Genomic DNA, 21308 nt, shown 5'->3' with positions numbered 1-21308 from the left:
AATGATGACTTTTTCTTTAGAAAACCCTACCACAAACTTAATGGTTTTGCGCACTTTTGGGTTATGAACTTTAGCACTGATTTTTTTTTTCTTCCAATTTACGTATGAATTGTGTCATTAACACTATTAATAAATTGTTTTCTATGCCTCTTAAATTGATCAGTTTTTAGTTGTTTTGAAATGACACTATCTTATTTGTTGGTTGAGCGAGTAGTTTGGTTGAGCGAGTAGTTTGCTACCACTTATGATTAGAGCCAAAACTCGGTGACTGAACCTTGGCAAACTTATAACACAACAACTGGATGAAGGAGTAAATAACATGCACAATGATATCAAACACAAAAAGAAGAACGAGGGATGGTACAACATGACATAATTCGGCATTTAGTATGAAGATGCAAAAGTACATTGACCACAAGACCAAAAGGACACACACATCCAAGAAACTTTAACCATGTGGGTAGGACAAATATACTAAATGTGTGAAAAGTACTACTAACCTCAACACCATAATTGATATATTTAGGATGATTTATCAACAACATATTACATGTTGAAATCAATATCTCCTATTCAAGTCTAGCTTAATAGCAATACCTTGGCTGCTGGCCCATAATTGTATCAAGGTTGCTATCAGAAGCTTCGGAAGCCAAGACTAAGGTGGAGTCTAACCTTTAAAGAAAATGATGACATGTTGGTTAATTTTTTTTTCTTTTTAACTTATATAAGCATAATGTAAACAAGTCGAGTTGGCCATTATCTTGTCAAAGCTCTAGCTTTGTTTGTTTCAAGCTGATGCAGCGGTGAAACGATAACGAAGATCGATTCACGTTGATTCTAAAAATATCCGTGAAGAACTTCCCAAAACTATCAAATCCCACCCAAAGGTCCAGGGGAAATTGAAGAGAAAAAACTTCATTATTCAAATTCAATTCTGACAATCAAAATTACATCAACATAATATAAATAAATTTCCAAATACGAAATGGACCATAAAAAGGCCATGGGCCAAACACAAACCCAAAATGAAAAATGCAAAAACTGACAAAAAAACATAAAAAGACCCATAACTTTATTTAGGAGGCGTTTTTGGGCTTCGGACTGGGGCCAAACTACCGTAGGCGTTTGCCACAATGTGCTCATCGTCTCAAGCTTCGATTTGACTGGTAATGGGCTTGAAACGGAGTTTCGTGGGACAAGTTATGCCCATTTTCATGGGCCACCTTTGAAAACACGATCATGAGCCTCCAAATATAACATGTCACGTGGCCTCCATCACAAGCTCTATATTCAAAGCTTAATTTTGACTCGTTAATAATTCTTCAAACTCATACTCATCCAGCTGCTTTTACATTTTAAAATATTGCTCTATATGTAAATACTCATATATTTTTGCAATTATAGTTTTAGACATTCAGTAAAACTTATACTATTCAACTGTTTTTTATATTAATTAATTTCAATTATGATATTTTACGTATTATAAATATAAGAAATCATTATACGTGTAGAAGTAACATACTTGTTACTAGGCATGTAAACAAGCTGAACGAACACGAACAAGACTTTGCTCATGTTCGTTTAGTAAGTAAATATTGTGTTCACGTATGGTTCATGACACTTACCGAACAAGATTTTATGTTCGTGTTCATTCATCAAGGAAATGAATGTGTTCACGAACACAAATATAATCGGCAGAGCCTAGAGATTGAGACCGATGTATTCATCAACGTACGTGAATAATAAAAGCCTGTAAACGAATCAAATGAACACAAACAAGCGCATGCTCAAGTTCGTTCATTTAACTTCAAACGAACACGGACACTTAATCGAACAAATACTTATGTTCATGTTCGTTCATTTAAAAATTGAACATTGTGTTCATTTATGTTCGTTTGTTTAAATATAACGAACATAACTGAACAAAGACAAACGGACACAAATGAACATATATGAACAAATGCAAATGAACACAAACAAATATAAATGAAAGCACTTAATGGAACACAAATTAACAAATATAAACCTTTAAGTCGATGGCTCGTCCAGATAATAATTAATTATTTTTAATAATACATAAACATAAATGAACTTTCATGAACATAAATGAACAAACAGAACATGCGTTCATGTTCGTTCGTTTATAACGAACTTTCTGCCAAACGGTTCACGAACAGTTCACCGAACGTTCAGTTCGTTTGCAGACCTAGTTGTTAGGCTCGCGTGAGCATAATCAAGTTTGACATGTGAAACTCGAATTTTAACTACATTATTATTAACCTTAACCTTTAACAAGTCGATCTCGAGTAACTTTTTGAACCGTATCATAATAACTGTGTATAATGTACTACTCTCAAACTAGATACACAGTTACACACCCATGTGTCCTATACACCAACCTAACCCTATCTTCATTTATCCTTGACATATCTCATCTCCTTAAAACCAAACCACAATAATCAACACAACACAGTGACCACACTAGCAACAATGGCCACTTCATCTGCTTCAGCTCTTCTTTCTTCTTCCCTAAACCCTAGGTCTCCAGCTTTCACTTCCCCCAAACTTCAAACCCTAAGCTTCTCCGGCTCTTCCTCTCTCAACTTCCAATTCAAATCCCTCCGCTCCGTCCGCCGGAACTCGTTCGTCGTCAAAGCTGTAACTACTTCCTTCTCCTTAATTTTAATTTTATCTTCACAAGCCTGTTATATATATATTTATATACGTTTGTCATAGCATTGTACTGTTCGTTAGATTATTCGTGCAATCCGCATTGTGTTTTCCGTCTCAATTTTGACCTAATTACTGTTTTCCCCAATTTCTATTGTTAATCGATTGCTATTAATTCAATATCATGATTGTAGGTTTACTGGTGTAAGTGTTAATTTGTCAATTGGCATTGTGTTTCGACTCTCGAATTTGAACTAATTACTGTTTTTCCGCTTATTTTCGGATGATAATCGATTGCTAATGGATATGATATTAGTAAAGCGAGTCGAGTTCATTTTCACCATTAATATAATATAAGGATTTTACAAGGATTGTGGATTTACTGATTTAGGTGATATCTTGTCAACTAGCAGTTGATTGCTAATTCGATGATGATGGTGCTTATTGCAAATGGATGATGCTATTTCACGTAACTTAATATCCTGATAGTTAAAGCAACTTTTATGATCATGTATTGGTTAATTTGGGTCTATGCAGTAAATGTAACCTTTTTGGATGATGAGTCGTATGACAGATGTTTAAAACAGGGGATTGAATAATGCTGGCTATCGAACACGCATTGTTTTTGTTTGTGTTAGCTGTCACTCGTTTTTGACTTTTTGTTCGTGTGTGCAGGGACTGCCACTAGTTGGAAATCAAGCGCCTGACTTTGAAGCCGAGGCTGTTTTTGATCAAGAGTTCATCAAGGTAACTTAAGTGACTTATGATAATAATCTGGTGTATGGTTTTCAAACGTTATGTCATTAAGATGTACGAGAATCCATGAATTTTTAAGTTAAAATTTAAAATTTCTGTAACTTTGTAAGCATTTTGTTATTGCAGGTTAAGCTATCTGACTACATTGGCAAGAAATATGTCATTCTCTTTTTCTACCCTTTGGACTTCACTTTTGTTTGTCCGACAGGTGAGTGAACTCATAACTTGTTAAACACATTAAAATTTAGATATAGTTTATAGATGAATGCGCAGTTAGCTGTTAGTATTTTGCTTCAAGTTTTACTAATCCTGTATTCTTAATGCAGAAATCACTGCATTCAGTGACCGATATGCAGAATTTGAGAAGATTAACACTGAAATATTGGGTGTTTCCGTAGACAGTGTGGTAATTGTTTCTTACAATGTTATACAACTTTAAATATAGTATATTACCTAATAGTTATTTCTAGCCTAAGTAAATCCAGTCTTTATCTTTTCATTAGAATATATGGTACTTGATTTTATTTTTAAATTTTAAGGATATTTTATCGTTGCTCCTTTCTTTTTGCAGTTTTCTCACCTTGCGTGGGTTCAAACAGAGAGAAAATCTGGGGGTCTTGGTGACCTAAACTACCCACTGGTTTCTGATGTTACAAAATCTATTTCCAAAGCTTTTAATGTATTGATTGAAGACCAGGTACACACTTATAAACTGTTTATTAATCTCTGGGCTATTTGTATATAAATATTATTTACTATGTCAGTCACAATGTCGGTCTTCAAATTTCAATTTCCAATTTCAGGGAATTGCATTGAGAGGACTCTTTATTATTGACAAAGAAGGTGTTATCCAACATTCAACAATTAACAATCTTGCCATTGGTAGAAGTGTTGATGAAACACTGAGAACACTTCAGGTATTACATACATAAAGCCCTAATATTAATATTCTTAATATGTTAAAGAGGCTATTGTTGAATGGATATCTGTATTTGTACCATAGGCATTGCAATTTGTACAAGAGAACCCGGATGAGGTGTGCCCTGCTGGATGGAAGCCCGGGGAGAAGTCGATGAAGCCCGACCCTAAGGGCAGCAAAGAATACTTTGCAGCCATATAATTGTTTAGTGGTGTTTTTAGCTTTATTGAATTGAATTTTGGGAGTATTTTGTTTTTCGGGGTTATAAACTTGTTGAAACAAGAAAATGTATCTGTTGTGTTTTATGACATTCATCAAGTACCTTGTTCAAATGGTTTCACATATTAGATAAAGATTTGAGGTGTTTTGAATCTGGTTGGTTATAAAATTTATTTATGAATAAAAGTCAGTATATTATTTAATTGAACTTATGTAATTTTGTTGGGTTTTAACTTTTGAGTCCTTTGACATGTAAACGGTAAATTAGTTAGTATTTAACATTGTTATTTTAAGTTGGTTTTTTAAGGACACTTTTAGTGGATTGCACAGATAATCCAAACTAGTTAGTGTTAGAAATGCGTTGAAAACTTCCAACGACACTTTTGTGGATAATGTGTTAGAAATGCTTAAAAAAATACTTCTTACGAGGATTTTTCCCACAAAGTCACAAACTGGCGTAAGAAGTCATGCAATTTTCTACTAGTGAATGTTATCATAGTTCACTCACCACTAGACAGACGTGCACAAATCGGGTTCACCTTGAAAACCCGAACCGGTTCGGAACCGGTTTTTTTACACCGGGTAGAAAATGACACCGGTTCCAGTCAGGAACCGGTTATGCAAACTTTTAGGAACCGGGTAGGGTTGGAACCGGGACCGGTTATTACGTAAAAACCGGTTCCACCGGTTTTTTTGAAATTCAAACATTATAGCCGTTAGAAACCATTTCCAACGGCTATATAGCCGTTTTTGACCGTTGGAACCGGTTTTATTACTATATATAGCTAATTTTCATTCTATAAATATCAATGTATGAGTGTGTACTTGTTAAACCACTTCCAAAACTATAAAACACACTCCAAAACACAATTAAGCTTAAACCGACAACAAATGGCAACTAATGACGACGTTGTTATGGTGATCGAAACAACAAGATGCCCCGATGTTTGGGTTCATTACGATTTGTGTCTAATGACCGACTCACATGAGATGACACGTTGCAAATATTGCTCGAAGTTTCTTAAAGCAGGGTCCAACTCGACATTACGAAAACATACGAATAAGTATTGTCGAGAGAAAAGAAGTTTGGATGCTAAAAAAACGGAAGTGGGAGAATCGTCCGGCTCTACAACCCAAAAATAAGTATTCCCGAATTAAAACGACGGACTTTGTTTTTTAAGTTTTAGTTGTTATGTTTAGTATCGTTTATGTTTTAATAATGTTTGTAATAGTTATTGTTTAAATAAATAAAATGTTCGTCGTTATTAAAAAAGTAACAAAAAATTAATCATGAGTAACAAAAGTAATTATAATTAAACAAATCAAAACTAAATATTAGTTGAACAAGTTACAAATAATTGTACTAAAACAAATAAAAAACACAAATTACAACTCTTCTTCGTCTTCACCCTCGTCTTCGTTATCGGAAGAAACCCCGTCCTCCGCCTCCTCATCATGAATATGACGCTCTATTGGTATTTCGTCTTCAAAGTTCGCCTTGTGTTGTACACGATCCACCGCATCCAAATGGTCCTTTAGGCAAATGCAAACCTCTAGAGACTCGGGAGTTAATTTTGTTCTTCGCATAGATAACACCCTCCCACTAAGAGAAAAAACCGATTCGGAAGCAACCGTTGAGGCTTGTACGGCAAGCAAATCACGAGCCATGGCGGATAGAATGGGAAATTCGTTTTGTTTACCTTTCCACCAAGCCAACAAATCAATATTGCGAATTTCGTCGACCGTTGCTCCCTCAACATAGTTTGCTCCACTATATCGACCAAGTTCGCTAGTTGGTGTGTTTCCTCTTTGCCTCTTAGATGCCGATTCACGAATCCCATTCATCAAGTTTATAAGTGGGTCATTGCACGGCCTACTCGTTGTTGTTTTTTTCACAAAAGACGATCTCGTGCTTGGACCATACATTTGAAAATAATGGTCATAAAGGCCTTGAAGGTTTTTGTTGAACTTTTCCTTCGCTTCCGTCGACAACTTCGGGTCGATCTCATGCATACCTAAGTTGTCGAATATTTCCTCAATCGTTGTCTCAACCCCATTAACATTCCAATAGGGGTTTAATGCGGCGGCACAAGTAAAGACCGGCGGTATGTTTTCAAAATATTTTATGAACTTTTCCTTCATCACGGCAACAATATTCTTGAAGAGTTTGTTCTTCTCCGCAAAGCTTTTAAAAACACAAGACATATAGTACAATTCTTGCAAAACCCAACAACTAGTAGGGTAATAGGCTCCCGATAATTTTGTTGTTGACTTTTTGAACACGTCAAGATACTCCAACAAATAACTGACTTGGACCCAAACACTTTCCGGAAACATATCGGCCTCGCGTTCTTCAACAAGATTGTTATGAAAAGCTTGTAAAGTTTGGCGTTGGGCAAAAGCACACTTTAGCATATGACAAGTTGAGTTCCAACGGGTTGGAACGTTCCAATTCGGCCCCAAATACTTTCTTTCAACCGACTTGCAATAGTTCTTATATTCAAGATGTCTTCTTTTACCACTTTTGAAGACATCTTGTAACATAAGTCTAAAGAATTTTAAATCGTCACAAATGTTTTCATTGTCAAGACCTTTTTGAACAACCAAGTTGATGATATGTGCAACACATCGAACATGAAAAAAATCCCCGAAACAAGGTGGTGAATATTTAATGATAAATTTTTCGGCCGCCTTAGTATTGTTTGAAGCGTTCTCAAACGAAATCGAAAATATTTTATTTCTTAAGTTGTAAGTCGTTATAACTTCATCAAGTAATTCAAACAATTTTTCGGCGGTATGTGGGAACAGGAAGTTTTCAAAAGCGATGGTGCGTTTCATCAATTGTCATGTCACCGGATCAACCCAATGAGTGGTGACACATATGTATGATTCGGGCAACCCGTGTGGTGCCGACCAAACATCGGTCGTTAAACTAACCATGGCTTCTAAAGAATGAAAAGACTCGATTAACTCTTTTTTAGCACACTCCCACAACCTGATACAATGACGTCTTAAGGTAGTACGACTTACATGTGTGTATCGCGGTTGTAGAGTTTCTCGAATCAACGACGTCAAATCCGGGTCATCAAAGTGGTTAAACGGCAAACCTCGTTGAATAACGAACTTTGCCATTCTATCTTGAACTTGAGTCGTGTTGTAACGAAATAGTGTACCATCTTTACCCAAGTCAATTTGATCGGTCACGCCAATCCCTTTCAACGCCTTGCAATATGGCTTCTCGATGTGCTTTCTCAAAGTAGAGCTGGAATCGTGCTTTAATAGTGAACCACATAGTTTGTAACGAGCCTTTTGATAACCTTCGTCATCCACAATCAAATCCCAATTCTTCCATATGTCTTCGTTGCGGTTATGGTTGACTACCGTAACAACCCTTGGGTCCTCCGTAGCAGGAACGTGGGCAACAAAAACACTCTTCTTAGCATTCATGTTAGTTTTTTTGATGGGTGCCATAATAATATTTAGTTGGATGGTCGGGTAACGGAACGGGTTTGCTAAAGGAGTAGTATTTTAGTTTGTTTTTGAGTTTGGTGGTGAAACAAGTAATGGAAAACAACTTATATATAGTTTTTAGGCTACAAGAACCGGTTCCAACGGCTATATTACCGTTGGAACCGGTTCCAACGGCTATTATTTGTCTCAAAAACCGGTTCCAATGGCTATATTACCGTTGGAACCGGTTACAACGGCTATTTTGTGTCTCAAAAACCGGTTCCACCGGCTATATTACCGTTGGAACCGGTTCCAACGGCTAGTTTGACCTGTGTTTGACTTTTCAAAAAAAACCCGCCGGAACCGGTTTTTTCAGGTAGGAACCGAACCGGTTACAATTAGGAACCGGGTTGGAACCGATGGGGACATACAAATAGGAGAACCGGGTACGAATTTCGGGTACAAAAATACCCAAACCGGGTATTGGGCCAACCGGGTAGGAACTAGAACCGGTTCCGGTTCGGTTCCACTAGTTAGGTTTCGGAACCGGTTTTTTTGTGCACGTCTACTCACCACTTCATTTTGTTTTGTTAACTGTACTTTACTTCTATCATTATTAGTACTTATGATGGTTGCTGCTTTGCTTAGATTCTCTTAGTTCTATATTTTACACCTAAAAAGATATTTTTGAAGACGATGGTTTCAACAGCATCTTGTTCCATTGGATTTTACTCGGTACATTTGATTGTTTTATAGCGTCCTTTGGGTTTACATTAACAGCTAGAAATGTACTACTGTATGGGACATCAAATTAGGGGTCGGGTTTTCTTATATTGTTAAGACTTGAAACTATTTTTAATATAATCTTGACGGTTGTGTGAATTGAACACATAGATACCCGTAGAATGCAGATAAATAAAATCATAGTATAAAGTTTATAATATTTACAACACAACTAATTAAGGTTTTAGAAAACAAGTGAGACACAAAATGTAATATATGACCATTAAACTTGCAAAAGTTTAAAACCAAAGTATCATCTCCATATCATATACATGAGATTTCCAAAAGTAAACCAAAACAGGCATGTTCAATACATACTGACTGATATATATATACCTAAAGCATGAGCATATATATAACCCTACTAATGTCACCCAACAATAATTGCCGTCTTTTACGTCTCAACACTAGCCTCGGGTACATAACTTAATCTATCCACCTCGTCCCAAGTCAAACTTGCTGGATTTCATCATACTCGGGAACGAATTCCTGAGATCCACATTTATGTTTATATTATAAGATGCACTAAAGGGTCTTTGAATATGTGTTTTAAGAGTAATAAAAGTGATATTGAGTAATTATAATCATATAACTAACTCTAATAAAATAACTTGAAGACGACGGTGTGTACATATATATTTATGTAAAGCTTTAAACAAGCTTAAGCCCGAACTTTTTTTACCAAGCGTGATTAAGGGGGTGTTTGGGATTGCTTCTTGAAATTGCTTATGGCTTTTTGGAGAGCCAAAATGTCCCTCCAAAAGCACATAAAAGCCAAAATTTGAAGCTTTTAGGTGCTTTTGGAGTGACATTTTGGACATTTTGCCTCTCCAAAAAGCTATAAGCAATCCCAAACATGCTCTAAGCCTGGAAGCCTAGACGAGCTTGTTAGTTGTATACATAAAAAAATAAAAAATCTCATGTTTGATACTAGTCGAGCTCGAGCTATAAACATATGACTCGAAATGATTATAGTTATAGAATTAGTTGTATATATACACCAAAACAATTAGATCCCATATTTGAAAAATATTTCACTAATCGAGCTCATTAGGCTCGAGCTTGACTCTTTTAACAAAGAGAAACAATATAAGAATTATATTTACATATTACAGTTACTATTTTAACATTCACTTCAACCTTCTTGGAAACACTCTTCAACTATATTTTCAATTTCTAATTACTAGCATAACATACATAGTTGAAATTGTAATCTATTTTCCAAATAACTAACCTCAAGCTGTCTAACCAACTGTTCGGCTGTTGGAGCGGAGAAGATAATCCTACGAGCAATTTGCGATATAAAACCTTCATCAACAGCTTTGTCTATAAATGACAACAGTGAGTTATAGTAACCCTCCACATTCAACAGACCAACCTAGACATTATCCACAAAACAAGATACCGTTATTTAACTGTCTTCATAAATTAAAGATTAAAAAAAATAAAAATAAATCAGGTATATAATTTTTTTGCATAATTTTTTTGCTTATGGGTGTTCATTTTCTTACCGGTTTATGGTGGATTTTGAGCTGAGCCCATGTGATGACTTCCAATAGTTCTTCAAGAGTGCCATAACCACCTAAGAAAATTCACAAAATGAATATAATTTATAGTTAAGTGTCATTTTAGTACATGTGGTTTGACCAACTACGCAACTTTAGTACATATTCTTTATTTTGTGCAAATGACTATCTCAGTTTCAAAAAACCTGCACTTTTAGTGCTTTTTTTCTAACCTCGTCTATTTTTTCCGTTAAGTCAGAGATAATTTGGTAACTTCGTTATTTTCATTGTATTTTTCTTTTCTTCTAAACGCTTATATCTTTTAAACCCTAAATCCACAAATCATAACATCAAAATCCAAATCCTAAATCCCCAAACCCTTTCTCCATATCATCATAGGGTTTGAATTTTTACGATATTTGGGGATTTAGGATTTGGATTTTGATGTTATGATTTGGGGATTTAGGGTTTACAAGATATAAGCGTTTAGAAGAAAAGAAAAATACAAATATTCTTTATTTTGTGCAAATGGCTACCTTAGTTTCAAAAAACTTGTATTTTTAGTAATTTTTTTCTAACCCCGTCTATTTATTCCGTTAAGTCAAGGATAATTTGGTAACTTCATTATTTTCTTTATTTTTTTCTTTTCATTTAAACGTTTATATCTTGTAAACCCTAAATCCCCAAATCATAACATCAAAATCCAAATCCTAAATCCCCAAATATCGTAAAAATTCAAACCCTATGATGATATGGAGAAAGGGTTTGGGGATTTAGGATTTGAATTTTGATGTTATGATTTGTGGATTTAGGGTTTATAAGATATAAGCTTTTAAATGAAAAGAAAAAAAACAAAGAAAATAATGAAGTTACCAAATTACCCTTGACTTAACGGAATAAATAGACGGGGTTAGAAAAAAATTACTAAAAATACAAGTTTTTTGAAACTAATGTAGCAATTTGCACAAAATAAAGAATATTTATTAAAGTTGTGTAGTTGACCAAACCACATGTACTAAAATCACACTAAACTCTATAATTTATTTTCAAGATTTTGAAATTGTTATGAAATATTAAAAGATATCATACTCGGGAGAGCGATAAAGGCGTCAGCTTGACGAGCCATCTCAACTTTTCTTTCATGCATATTTGCCACCGCTTTTACTTCACCAACCGTCTCACCTGTTATTTGCAAATCACAAATTATCATAGCGTTTTTCTTCGTACATTACATATAAAAAATAAGCATAATATATCAAACAAAAGTGAAAATGTGTTGGCTAAATGGATGTTATTCTTTAAAACAATAATAAAAGTTTAAATTTTTATGGATGTTCTTCTTTAAGAAATAATAAAAGTTATAAAGTTTGAAGTATTTGGATGACTAAAATGGTTGTTTTTCATTAAAAAAAATATAACAGTTAAAAAGTTAGGATTTTTCTACTGTTTCAACTAAAGTGAACCAATTTAGTTAGAATATAACCAGCAGCCAAAATTAAATAGAAACAACAAGTTGATTTAATGATTTATTTACTATTTATGGTTCAAATAGAAGAAATACAATTTGTTGATACTGATTTGAAAAGTTAAGTTGGGTAAATGCAATGTGTATGAACTATGAAGACATGTCAATGTACTATTTAATAACCCAGTACAACTTTTATTGATGGCTAATGTACAACTCTCAGTGCACAATGTACAAGTCACAACAACAAGAGAAGAAAACTTAGATTTGAAGGTTTCTAAATAATTAAACATACCTGTCTGGGCATTAGAGTCCTTGGGATGACCCTGTAAAGACACCAAAAAAAGATACTATCACATTAAATCAAGGTTGTACAGGACAATTTGGAAGGAATTACCAACAATACCCTTGTGGTAGTGATATGTAGACACTAGACAGTAGACATGCTTGAATCACTGTCTAAAAGGTTTCATACTTTTTATAAAAATCTTTAAAAAATTACTTGATTTGTTTTACCTTTCTATGAACAAACTGACAGACAAATATGAGTGTTTTCATTAAATCTATGTAATGATCATGAAACACTTTGTTTTATACAATCCAGCATGCTTTTCTAAGAGTGGGACCCACTTATGTTTTCAATCTTTCGCAAAACTAAAGATGTCAACTTTTTTGAGAACTTGATGTGTTTGTTCAGTTTTTAACAGGAAAAAGGTGAAAATAATAGCTTGATCCCATGATAGTCTGCAAAATTAATTTTGCAGAGAATACTGTGAAACTTTGACTCTTTAAAGTCAAAGTTATATATGTTAAACTCGCAATAAGTAGTGTTATTCTTCATCTTCAACCCTAACTCTTATTTCATGAGTTTATTACATGTTGACATAAAAAATGTGTTAACACAGCAACGCATGCACTGACTCCACATATCATACGGTTCATATAAGGTTATACGCTACATAATGCGTTTATATGAGACACCATTGTCTCATCTTTTAGTATAATATTTTTCACATATCATACTAGGCCGTATAAATTTTTCACGTATCATATGGGTCCACATAACATTTTCCACGTACATATCATACATGCTCGTATAAAAACCTTATTTTTTCTATACAGGTCCGGATAATATTTGTCTCATATTATACGGAGTATATAAGGTTATACTGACCATGTGATATATGAAAAATGTTAAAAACATATTGTATAACATGGTAGTAATTTGTGGTACATGTAACTACCATATAACTTTACCTATAAAATCTTTATTTCAAGAAAGTTAATAATTTATATTTCATTTCAAGATAGAAAAACTTTACAATCAATTTGATGATCAAAATAAGAAAAAGCAATTTGTGATATACTCAAAAGGGCAGCTTCAACTTTGCATAGAGAGACATTTGAAGTCTAGAGAGAGAAATAGGAGAGATAGAGCAAACCCTAGAACATGGCGCCCACCATCATGAACCGCGTGAGAAACAAGACCCATGGGACCCACGCTGCCACCTCCATACACCAAATCAATTCTTCTTTCCACCTGCCAGTTTTCATTCAACACATGACATGTGTCACTAACCCACTTCACCATGATGTACACAATCAAGAAAATAAACAAGAACATCCTTTTTACAAGATTCAGTTTTTATTGATTGATGTGGAAAAGGCTGAAAATAAGATCAACAAATGGGAACACATCAATCTGTTTGTTTCTTACAAATGATTTTATTTTATTTTTTCTTATTTTTTTATTTTTGTTTTCTTACAACCTCCCACCATAAACCAATATCATGCAAGAAGGCTGCTCAACTGTTTTGTCATGCCAAACATAAACCCTAACTTCCATTCTTCATTCATCACCACATAATCAAAGCACAATAATCTCAAAAGAATATTGAAGTATGAATCTTTTGATAGTTGGTTTCTTTAAAATTGATGAAATAATGCAACAAAAGAGAAACTTTTTATACTATGCATGATCAAGTATCAAAACTTTATAGTGGTATAAAAATGGGTTCTTGAAATCTTGATGTAACATTCAAGAATTTAAAAAAAGAAAAGAAAAAGGAAACATTAATGGTGAGCTTTGATCAAGAATGTTGACTTAAAAATGGGTTATTGAAATCTTGATGTGATATTCAAGAATGTTGTAAAAAAGAAACAATGGCATAAATATTAATTTATGAAATTTGAAAAAAGTATGAAGATTACAATGACCAATCATATGATATATATATACCAGTTCTTTGCCAAGGTCAATAGCAGCTTCCCGGTAACTTGCTTTCTTTCCTGGGCTGCTTCCACAGAAGACACATATTCTCTTGAATCTTGATCTTGTTTCACCTTCCATGTCGCTCCCACTTTCTCTCTCTAAAAGTACTTGGGAAGAAGAATCTGATGTATGTGCTTCCTGGAACAAGGGAGGAAGAGGGGAGGGTTTATTAAGAAAGAATATAAGAGCATTCCCATCCCATCCCCATAATTATGTGAGGGGAATTGGTAAATTATAGGGTGTAGTTTCGAATGATTATGAGTGTAAATTATAGGATGGAGAGAGAAATGTAATGACTTTTTGTAAATTTGGGGAAACATTTGGGGAACTTTGTTTGACCCTATTTATTTTTTAATATTTGTTAGATTGGTTGTGAGTAGAGGAGAGAAAAACTGTAATGATAAAAGTATTATTTAATTAAACAAGAAAGAGAAATGTAGTGTTTTGTAGTGTAATTATAGAGATGAGGATGGAGAACGTGATGTGAATGTGTGAAGTTGTATAAACTTTTTTATACCAATAAATAGATTTAGAAAAAGGAAAATCATCATAATAAGTTAATAGGGTCAAGTTATTCTATGAAGTGGAATAAAAATGAGAAGAATAAGAAGGATTTTAAGCCACACAAAAAACAGATAAATTTTTAAAAAAATAATATATATAATAACATCATAACTCAAAATTTAATAAAAAACGAAAAATGTAAAAACACAAAAATGTTTTCACCGCCTATCTCGTTCTCATAAAAATAAAAAAAATTAAATAAATAAAAAACACAATGGTAAGGGAAAAAAATTGTGTCTTTTTGTTTATCATTGCGTTTTGTGTTAATTTTTTATTGATTGTGTCTTTTTTCCTTGACATTATGTCTTTTTTCTTTATATTGTGTTATATTTTGCGATCTATTGTGTCTTTTTTAGTTATAATTGTGTATTTTGTTCATTTTCGTCATTGTGTCTTTGATCTCGCCATTGTGTCTTTTCATCATTTTTTCTTAAAGGCAATGATGGTGGAAACATTTTGGTTTTTTTTATTTTTTTTTCGTTTTTTAGTTATATTTTGAGTTATGATTTTTTTATTATTTTTTTAGAATTTATTTTTAAGTGGTTTTTGTGTGGTCACAAGTCCTTCTCACACTTCTCATTTTTGTCTCTATTTGTATTTTAACTTTACCCTAAGTTAATAAGCTTTTTGACCAATCTAATTAATAATTTTTTTAACGATCAACGAAAAAGACAATTTATTAGAGTGGAAGGAGCACTCATGGGACTACCCTTAAACCGTACAATCTTACATTGTCACCTCATTTTAACCCTTAAGTACCCACAAACTACAAAACTACTTGTGGCACCTACCCACATGTGTAATAAATTAATTATTAAGAAATTTTAATTCTCCAACCTTTGCCATTGAATCAAGTTTGTGGCAAACCTTTGCTATACACTCTACCCACATGGGGGTGGCGACAATGTAGCCACGTGATTTGAAAACCATACACTCTACCCATATTAGTGCCCAGCCCTCTCTTAAAATGAGCCCACAAGGCTAGCAAGAAGCTGGCACACGCAATACCCCACACAAAACAAACCTTTTAAAACAAACTCCTACAACAAAATTAAAACCACCATTACAACACATAATCAAAGTTCCACCATTCATCACAAGATCAACTTAACCACTTCGATTTGTTACGGACCCAAAGGAAACTCAAGGCTTTTGCTTCACCCACCACTTTACTCAAACATATAGGTTTCCCCTCGTAAATCATCTTATTTCGATATTTCCTTCCAAATACTCCAAGTCGAGGTAAGACAAATGTATGGAAAACCTTTGTAACTCTAGAGTGAATCGGAACGAATTTGTATAAATCCAAAATATCGCGTAACGAAAACGCAAAAAATTTCGGAATCCTATACCATCTTGCTCTCTCTCCCAAACCGATTGTGAAAACCTACAAGACACGAAAGGATGTTCCGCCAACTCCTCGTAGTCTCCACAAAAAAACACAAAGAACCGAATTTACAGATACTTGTCTTCTTGCCAATGCTAAAAGGGAGGGAATTCGCTCCATTTCCGCGTGCCAAGCAAAGATACCCTTCTTCTTTGGGACAAAACGATTCCAATCAAACACATGATCCAGACCATTTTCTCGACTCATCTCCAAACACTTAAGGTTTTTAACCAAGAAGTCTCCTGCCTCATCCAACCCCCCAAAGCATCGATTTTCACAGAAAGAAAGTATCACATGTAGGCATAGTAACAGCAGCCCCCCTCAACTCTTCCAACTCGGCTTGTGAATTGAATATTGCTGTCTTGACCATCCCCGTTGACCGCATATTTCCCCCTAGTACATCAATAACTGGTTCGCCATTTTGCACCCTTTGTTTCCATCACATACAGTAACACTGTGTTCCCGAGTCTCATTTAACGAGGGGATGAGAAGGAAAAGAGAGAAAAATATAAAAAATTCATGTTTCAGAGATTTTTTAAGAAAGGGAGGGGAGGGGAAAGAAGAGAAAAGACTAGAAAATTTAAGCATATTATCATCCTCCCAAATTGGAGAGATTAGGAGAGAAAATATTTGTGTATAATTATAACTTCTATCAATTCATAAATTACCCTTATATCTAATTCCATTTAATAATTTACTTAAAGGGTGTAATAGGAAAATGTATCTTTATTTTATTTTCCTCTTAACTCGGGAACACTTAAAATGCTTAATTTTTCTTCCTTTTCATTAAACTCGGGAACAAGAAATAAAATCACATATTTTCTTTCCCCTACCTTTCTTTCCCACATGCAATAATCTTTTATCCCATTACGTATCTCGCTTCGGATATCTATCCTAGACTCGATTAACTCATCATATATTTTCACAATCTTTTTCCATGGACCCGCTAAAGAGACCTTCAACAGTACAGTCAACCAAGACCAGAGCTGACTCCGAGAAAGCAAAAAAAAAAAAAAAATTTGGAACGAAGGCGAAAATTTTTTTTAGGCCTTAAGTAAGAAGAGTTTTTTGTTGGGTTTAAACAATTTAATTTTTATATGGGTTTACTTGGTTATAATTGGGTTTTGTTAAAATTTTGTATAAAAATATGATTAAACATGGCTCAAATGAGAGTTGAACCCAAAAACCTTTAGTTTGAGAGTAATACCCATTTGCAACTAGACCAGGCTATTTGTTATGTAATTGAGTGCAAACACTAAATATACATATTGTTTTAATAAAAATACATATAAATTTAAAAAAAAAATTTTGGGCCCAGCGAGGTTTCGGGCCTGTGGTCATCGACTACCCGGCCACACCTTTTGGCCGGCCCTGACCAAGACCTATCTGAATGGTGATGAGCCCAAATGAATTTCCTCCATAAACCATTGTTCTCACATTCAAATCTCCGCCACCACTTAGCTAACATCGCGAGGGTTGTATTGTATGAGGAACCTAAACTGAGACCCTCTTTTTATACCGATGCTATAACTTTTTCCCAAGTGATCCAATCTATTTTATTTTTCTCTTCCGATCCTCCCCAAAAAATACCCGCCTCAACTTATCAAGTTTCTCCAACACCCCATCTGGTGTCTAATTAATAAACAACCATTTTAATTAAGTTTGCCAAATATAGCTCTTTTAATAAAAAGTTTTATCAAATTATCTATGTTAAAACATGAAATTACCACTTAACTATAACTTAATGTGTTCTTTTCACAAAGGAGGACGAAAAATGACACTGGAAAAAGAATGACGCAAGAGTGAATGGAGCATGAAAATATGACACCGCATGAAAATTAAACTTAAATTCGTTTTTAAAGATATAAATTTAATTTTAGAAAATGTAATAGAAATCAAAAAAAAATTAACTTATTATTTAGAAGTATCAGTCCTGTATTTATTTAAATAGAATCAGTTTTTCCGTATTACACTTTGTAATTTTATAGTTTGCAATAAAAGAACAAAAGGAAACCGCTAATTTGTTGTGTCATTCTCTTCTGTGATATTAAAACAAAAAGAAAAAAAATCATGCGATGCGCATTGTCCCGCTCCGTCATTTCTCCTACGTCATTTTTCATCCCACTGCTCTAAAATGACATACTGTCAGATTTCTGTTAAACGGTAATTTCTTGTTTTAACAAAGTTTTTTGATATAAAAAAAGGTTATTATGTGATTTTCCCTGTGAAAATGAATATGAGACCCGCAACATAACAGTCACACTACCCCACCTATCTCACGTTCTATTAACCCCGTGGCCAAGTGAGATTTTCTTGAAATTGTTTATCTTGAATATTTATATCTTGATACTATATTATATAAAAAACTTGTTGAATATATGATGATCGACAACTTTTCGAGTTGTAGGCATTTAGATATATTTTTATTTTTTATTGAATGAAGTCCAATCGATTCAAATTCGAAAATTAGAATCTGCTTTGATTCAAATATACTTATTTATGAAAATAAATAAATAATAAACATAATAAATAATAAATAATATATGTTTATGTTGCTAATAAACTGGTTGTGAAATAGTAATGAAGAACTTGATTTTACATCACTCCATATGACCCAAGTACAATGGCTTCCCCAACCATTTAGTTTCAGTAACACCAGGTAATGATGAGAGACTACGCAAGTATGTGAGATTCATTAGTTGGATTATTGAACTGAACGAGTTTTATCTCACCGCACTGTCGTGTCTTCGAGTGATCGAGTGTTCACGAATGTTGCCCTTACGTGAGGGTTTACCCTGGATCGCCAAACGATACGTATCTCAATGTGGTAAATTTAGCCACTTGCCCATTTTGACGAATTCGTTAGTCGTTAAAAAAAGTACAATCATGTGTATTTATTTATAGAAAGTTATATGACTCTATTTCGTGAGTCAGTTCTGTTCGATCACAAGTTCGAATTCAATTCGAAAAAGGTGTTTTAAAGATGATTATTAAAGGTAGCTATCAATTTAAATTGATTGTTTTAAGATGAAAAAAGATAACTATTCAGTCCCTAACTATAGATTAAAGTGTTAAAATCGTCTTTAAGGTTTAGTCAGTTCTGCAATGTTCTTTCAAAAAATTTATTTTGTGTAACTGGACTGTCGAGGTTTTCCATTTATTGTCAATTACATCAGAAACTACTAACTCCGTTAGTTTTTTAACATTAAGTTAGAGGTATTTTATATATTTTACCTATTTGTTAATTTTACTATTTTTTAAACTTAAATTTCTCTTTCAATTAAAAAATCAGGCTACCGATTCACGACAATTGCGACTCACTAGAAAGATTCATCTATGTTTTGCCCTAGTTACCAGAATCCACACTATCGAACTCTTGCCGAGACGTTTTCCGACAGTTGATTTATACACCGAAAATAATGAGCAACAAAGTCCTAGGACGCTGGTTCTTCACCGGGCAATAAGGAACAACGGTGATTGATCTTTGTTCGACCTGTAATCGTCCCCTGTGACCGATATTGAAGTACTTCGGATTATTGAATTTCATAAAATATATGTTTTAAAAAAGGATTCCCATTGTGTTGTTACAAAGAGCCGTTTAAATTACAAACATAAATGAGAAAAATGAAGATAATGTCTTAGGATGAATCATAAGAGAGTTAAACGATATGGACATAATTGGTAAGAGGTAGGAAATCTCGATGATCCAATTGCATAAAATAAACCTTTTAGACGAAAATCGTATAATTGACCAAAACTCATGGACGATTTTGGAACTTTACAATTCACTATATAATGTATTTTTCCATCAAGATAATAAACACATAAAACTCGGTAATCAAAAATATAAAAAACAATAATTGTAAGTGTTGGCTTAATTGTTGTTTGACTTAAGTGACGGGCCCAACCCGCGAATTAGGGGGTGGTTGGCCAAAGTAGCTTCAACAAGTAAGTTGTGTGTATTTAAGGGGTTTTATTCTTTTAATGTGATAATTTCTTAATGACTAAGAGTTATTAAGATTTCTTCTTAACTAAGTTGAGTTAACATCCTAAATAGATAATAAAACCTAGGGTTATGTTGGATAGTTGTTACAAATGTTTTCTGTTATATTTTTTCTCTGATTAATAATATTGGGAATTATTTGGTAAATTCTTTGTGTTTGTATCGATTCAGGACTTGATTTTAGTTTGTTATTTGGTTTATAACCGATAACAAACAACTATTATTGAACCAAACCAATGATTTTAGTTTCTCATTTGGTTTATCGATCAATACAAAACTGAAATAATTATGTGTAATTATTTTGTACTTTTGTGAATTTAGTTATTATTTGAACAAACTTTTGACGTGAAAGAAATACAATTTGAAGTTGTTAGCATGAGTAAAAATCACGACAGTAGTTTTGTTTTAGTTACATAGGTGATTCGTAATAATGAAGTCGTTGTGGTTAAGTGTAATAGAATATAGCTAGAAATGTGAGAGTAGGGAACATTTGAGACATGTTTCTTCATTCCCTGCGTGAGTTCTCAGGCATTGACACAATGTCATGAGTTTGTATGCTACTCAACATAATGGATTAATGTACATGTCAGGATATATATTCAGCCGCTAGTTGATGTCGTATACGAACTATGTTGCGCGCTTGACACGAGTACTAATCAACACTGAAAGACAAGACAATGCGATATACCCCACATCAAATTATCTTTGAATCTTTATCCAACACGTGTTTATATAACTTTAGTTACAATCATGTGACACTATTCGTAGGGTTTATAGGAACCGGTCCACAATTTTGCGTACTATGAGTAGGGGATATAGGAATGTGTCCTTAATTTTGGGGACCATTGTTTGGACAAACTAGCGAAGGCACATGAGGAGTCATTTTGTATACATTGCTATTTTATATAATCTACCTAGTTTGTTAATTTTTTTTAAATATATTCACCTATATTCAATTTTTGTGATTAACGTATAGTTTGGTCTTTCTTAATTCAACAATCAGAACTTCACATGAAGACACAATGTACAATGATGATGTTGTGGTTTTGTTTTTATAACATATTGATGAAATATACAAAAATTCTTTGTTATGCTAATGATACTCGATTATCCACCATTGTGGGAGTTCGATATGGCATTACAATTCGTACGTTTATCTATAGGTTCAATAAAAATGTTTGATTATGGATTGAAATTTAAATTCTGTAGGTTTATTTAAGAATATAGTAAGCAATTATTAATTGTTCGGGTTACTTGGGTATATAGTTGTATTACATTGAAATGAACTATAACAATATGTGACACAACTTGAACA

The 21308-nt window shown here is 33.6% G+C and overlaps 1 protein-coding gene and 1 pseudogene across 1 annotated transcript; one reads left to right on the top strand and one right to left on the bottom strand.

Moving 5' to 3' along the window:
• Positions 1-2470: 2470 nt before the first annotated feature.
• Positions 2471-4677, top strand: LOC143545682 (2-Cys peroxiredoxin BAS1, chloroplastic-like). Its single transcript, XM_077037524.1, has 7 exons — positions 2471-2658; positions 3346-3417; positions 3553-3634; positions 3753-3832; positions 3998-4123; positions 4230-4343; positions 4430-4677. Exons 1-7 carry the CDS (start codon positions 2491-2493, stop codon positions 4544-4546), a joined length of 759 nt encoding a protein of 252 aa, XP_076893639.1. The 5' UTR covers positions 2471-2490; the 3' UTR covers positions 4547-4677.
• Positions 4678-9191: 4514 nt separating this feature from the next.
• LOC143545681 (cytokinin riboside 5'-monophosphate phosphoribohydrolase LOG7-like) lies at positions 9192-14120 on the bottom strand (annotated as a pseudogene).
• Positions 14121-21308: the final 7188 nt, after the last annotated feature.

This window comes from Bidens hawaiensis, unplaced genomic scaffold (genome assembly GCF_021521415.1).
Source record: "Bidens hawaiensis isolate Kalapana, Puna unplaced genomic scaffold, B.hawaiensis_p1.1 tig00013993_1, whole genome shotgun sequence".
NCBI classification, from domain to species: Eukaryota; Viridiplantae; Streptophyta; class Magnoliopsida; order Asterales; family Asteraceae; genus Bidens; species Bidens hawaiensis.
Note: the sequence above shows the minus strand (reverse complement) of the source record. Positions and strands in the feature narration are given on the sequence as shown.

Excerpts from the sequence above, each read along its gene's own strand:
- LOC143545682 (XM_077037524.1), top strand. The coding sequence starts at position 2,491 with ATGGCCACTTCATCTGCTTCAGCTCTTCTTTCTTCTTCCCTAAACCCT. Across the intron at positions 2,659-3,345 it reads ACTCGTTCGTCGTCAAAGCT|GGACTGCCACTAGTTGGAAA; the intron begins GTAACTACTTCC and ends TCGTGTGTGCAG. Across the intron at positions 3,635-3,752 it reads CACTTTTGTTTGTCCGACAG|AAATCACTGCATTCAGTGAC; the intron begins GTGAGTGAACTC and ends TTCTTAATGCAG.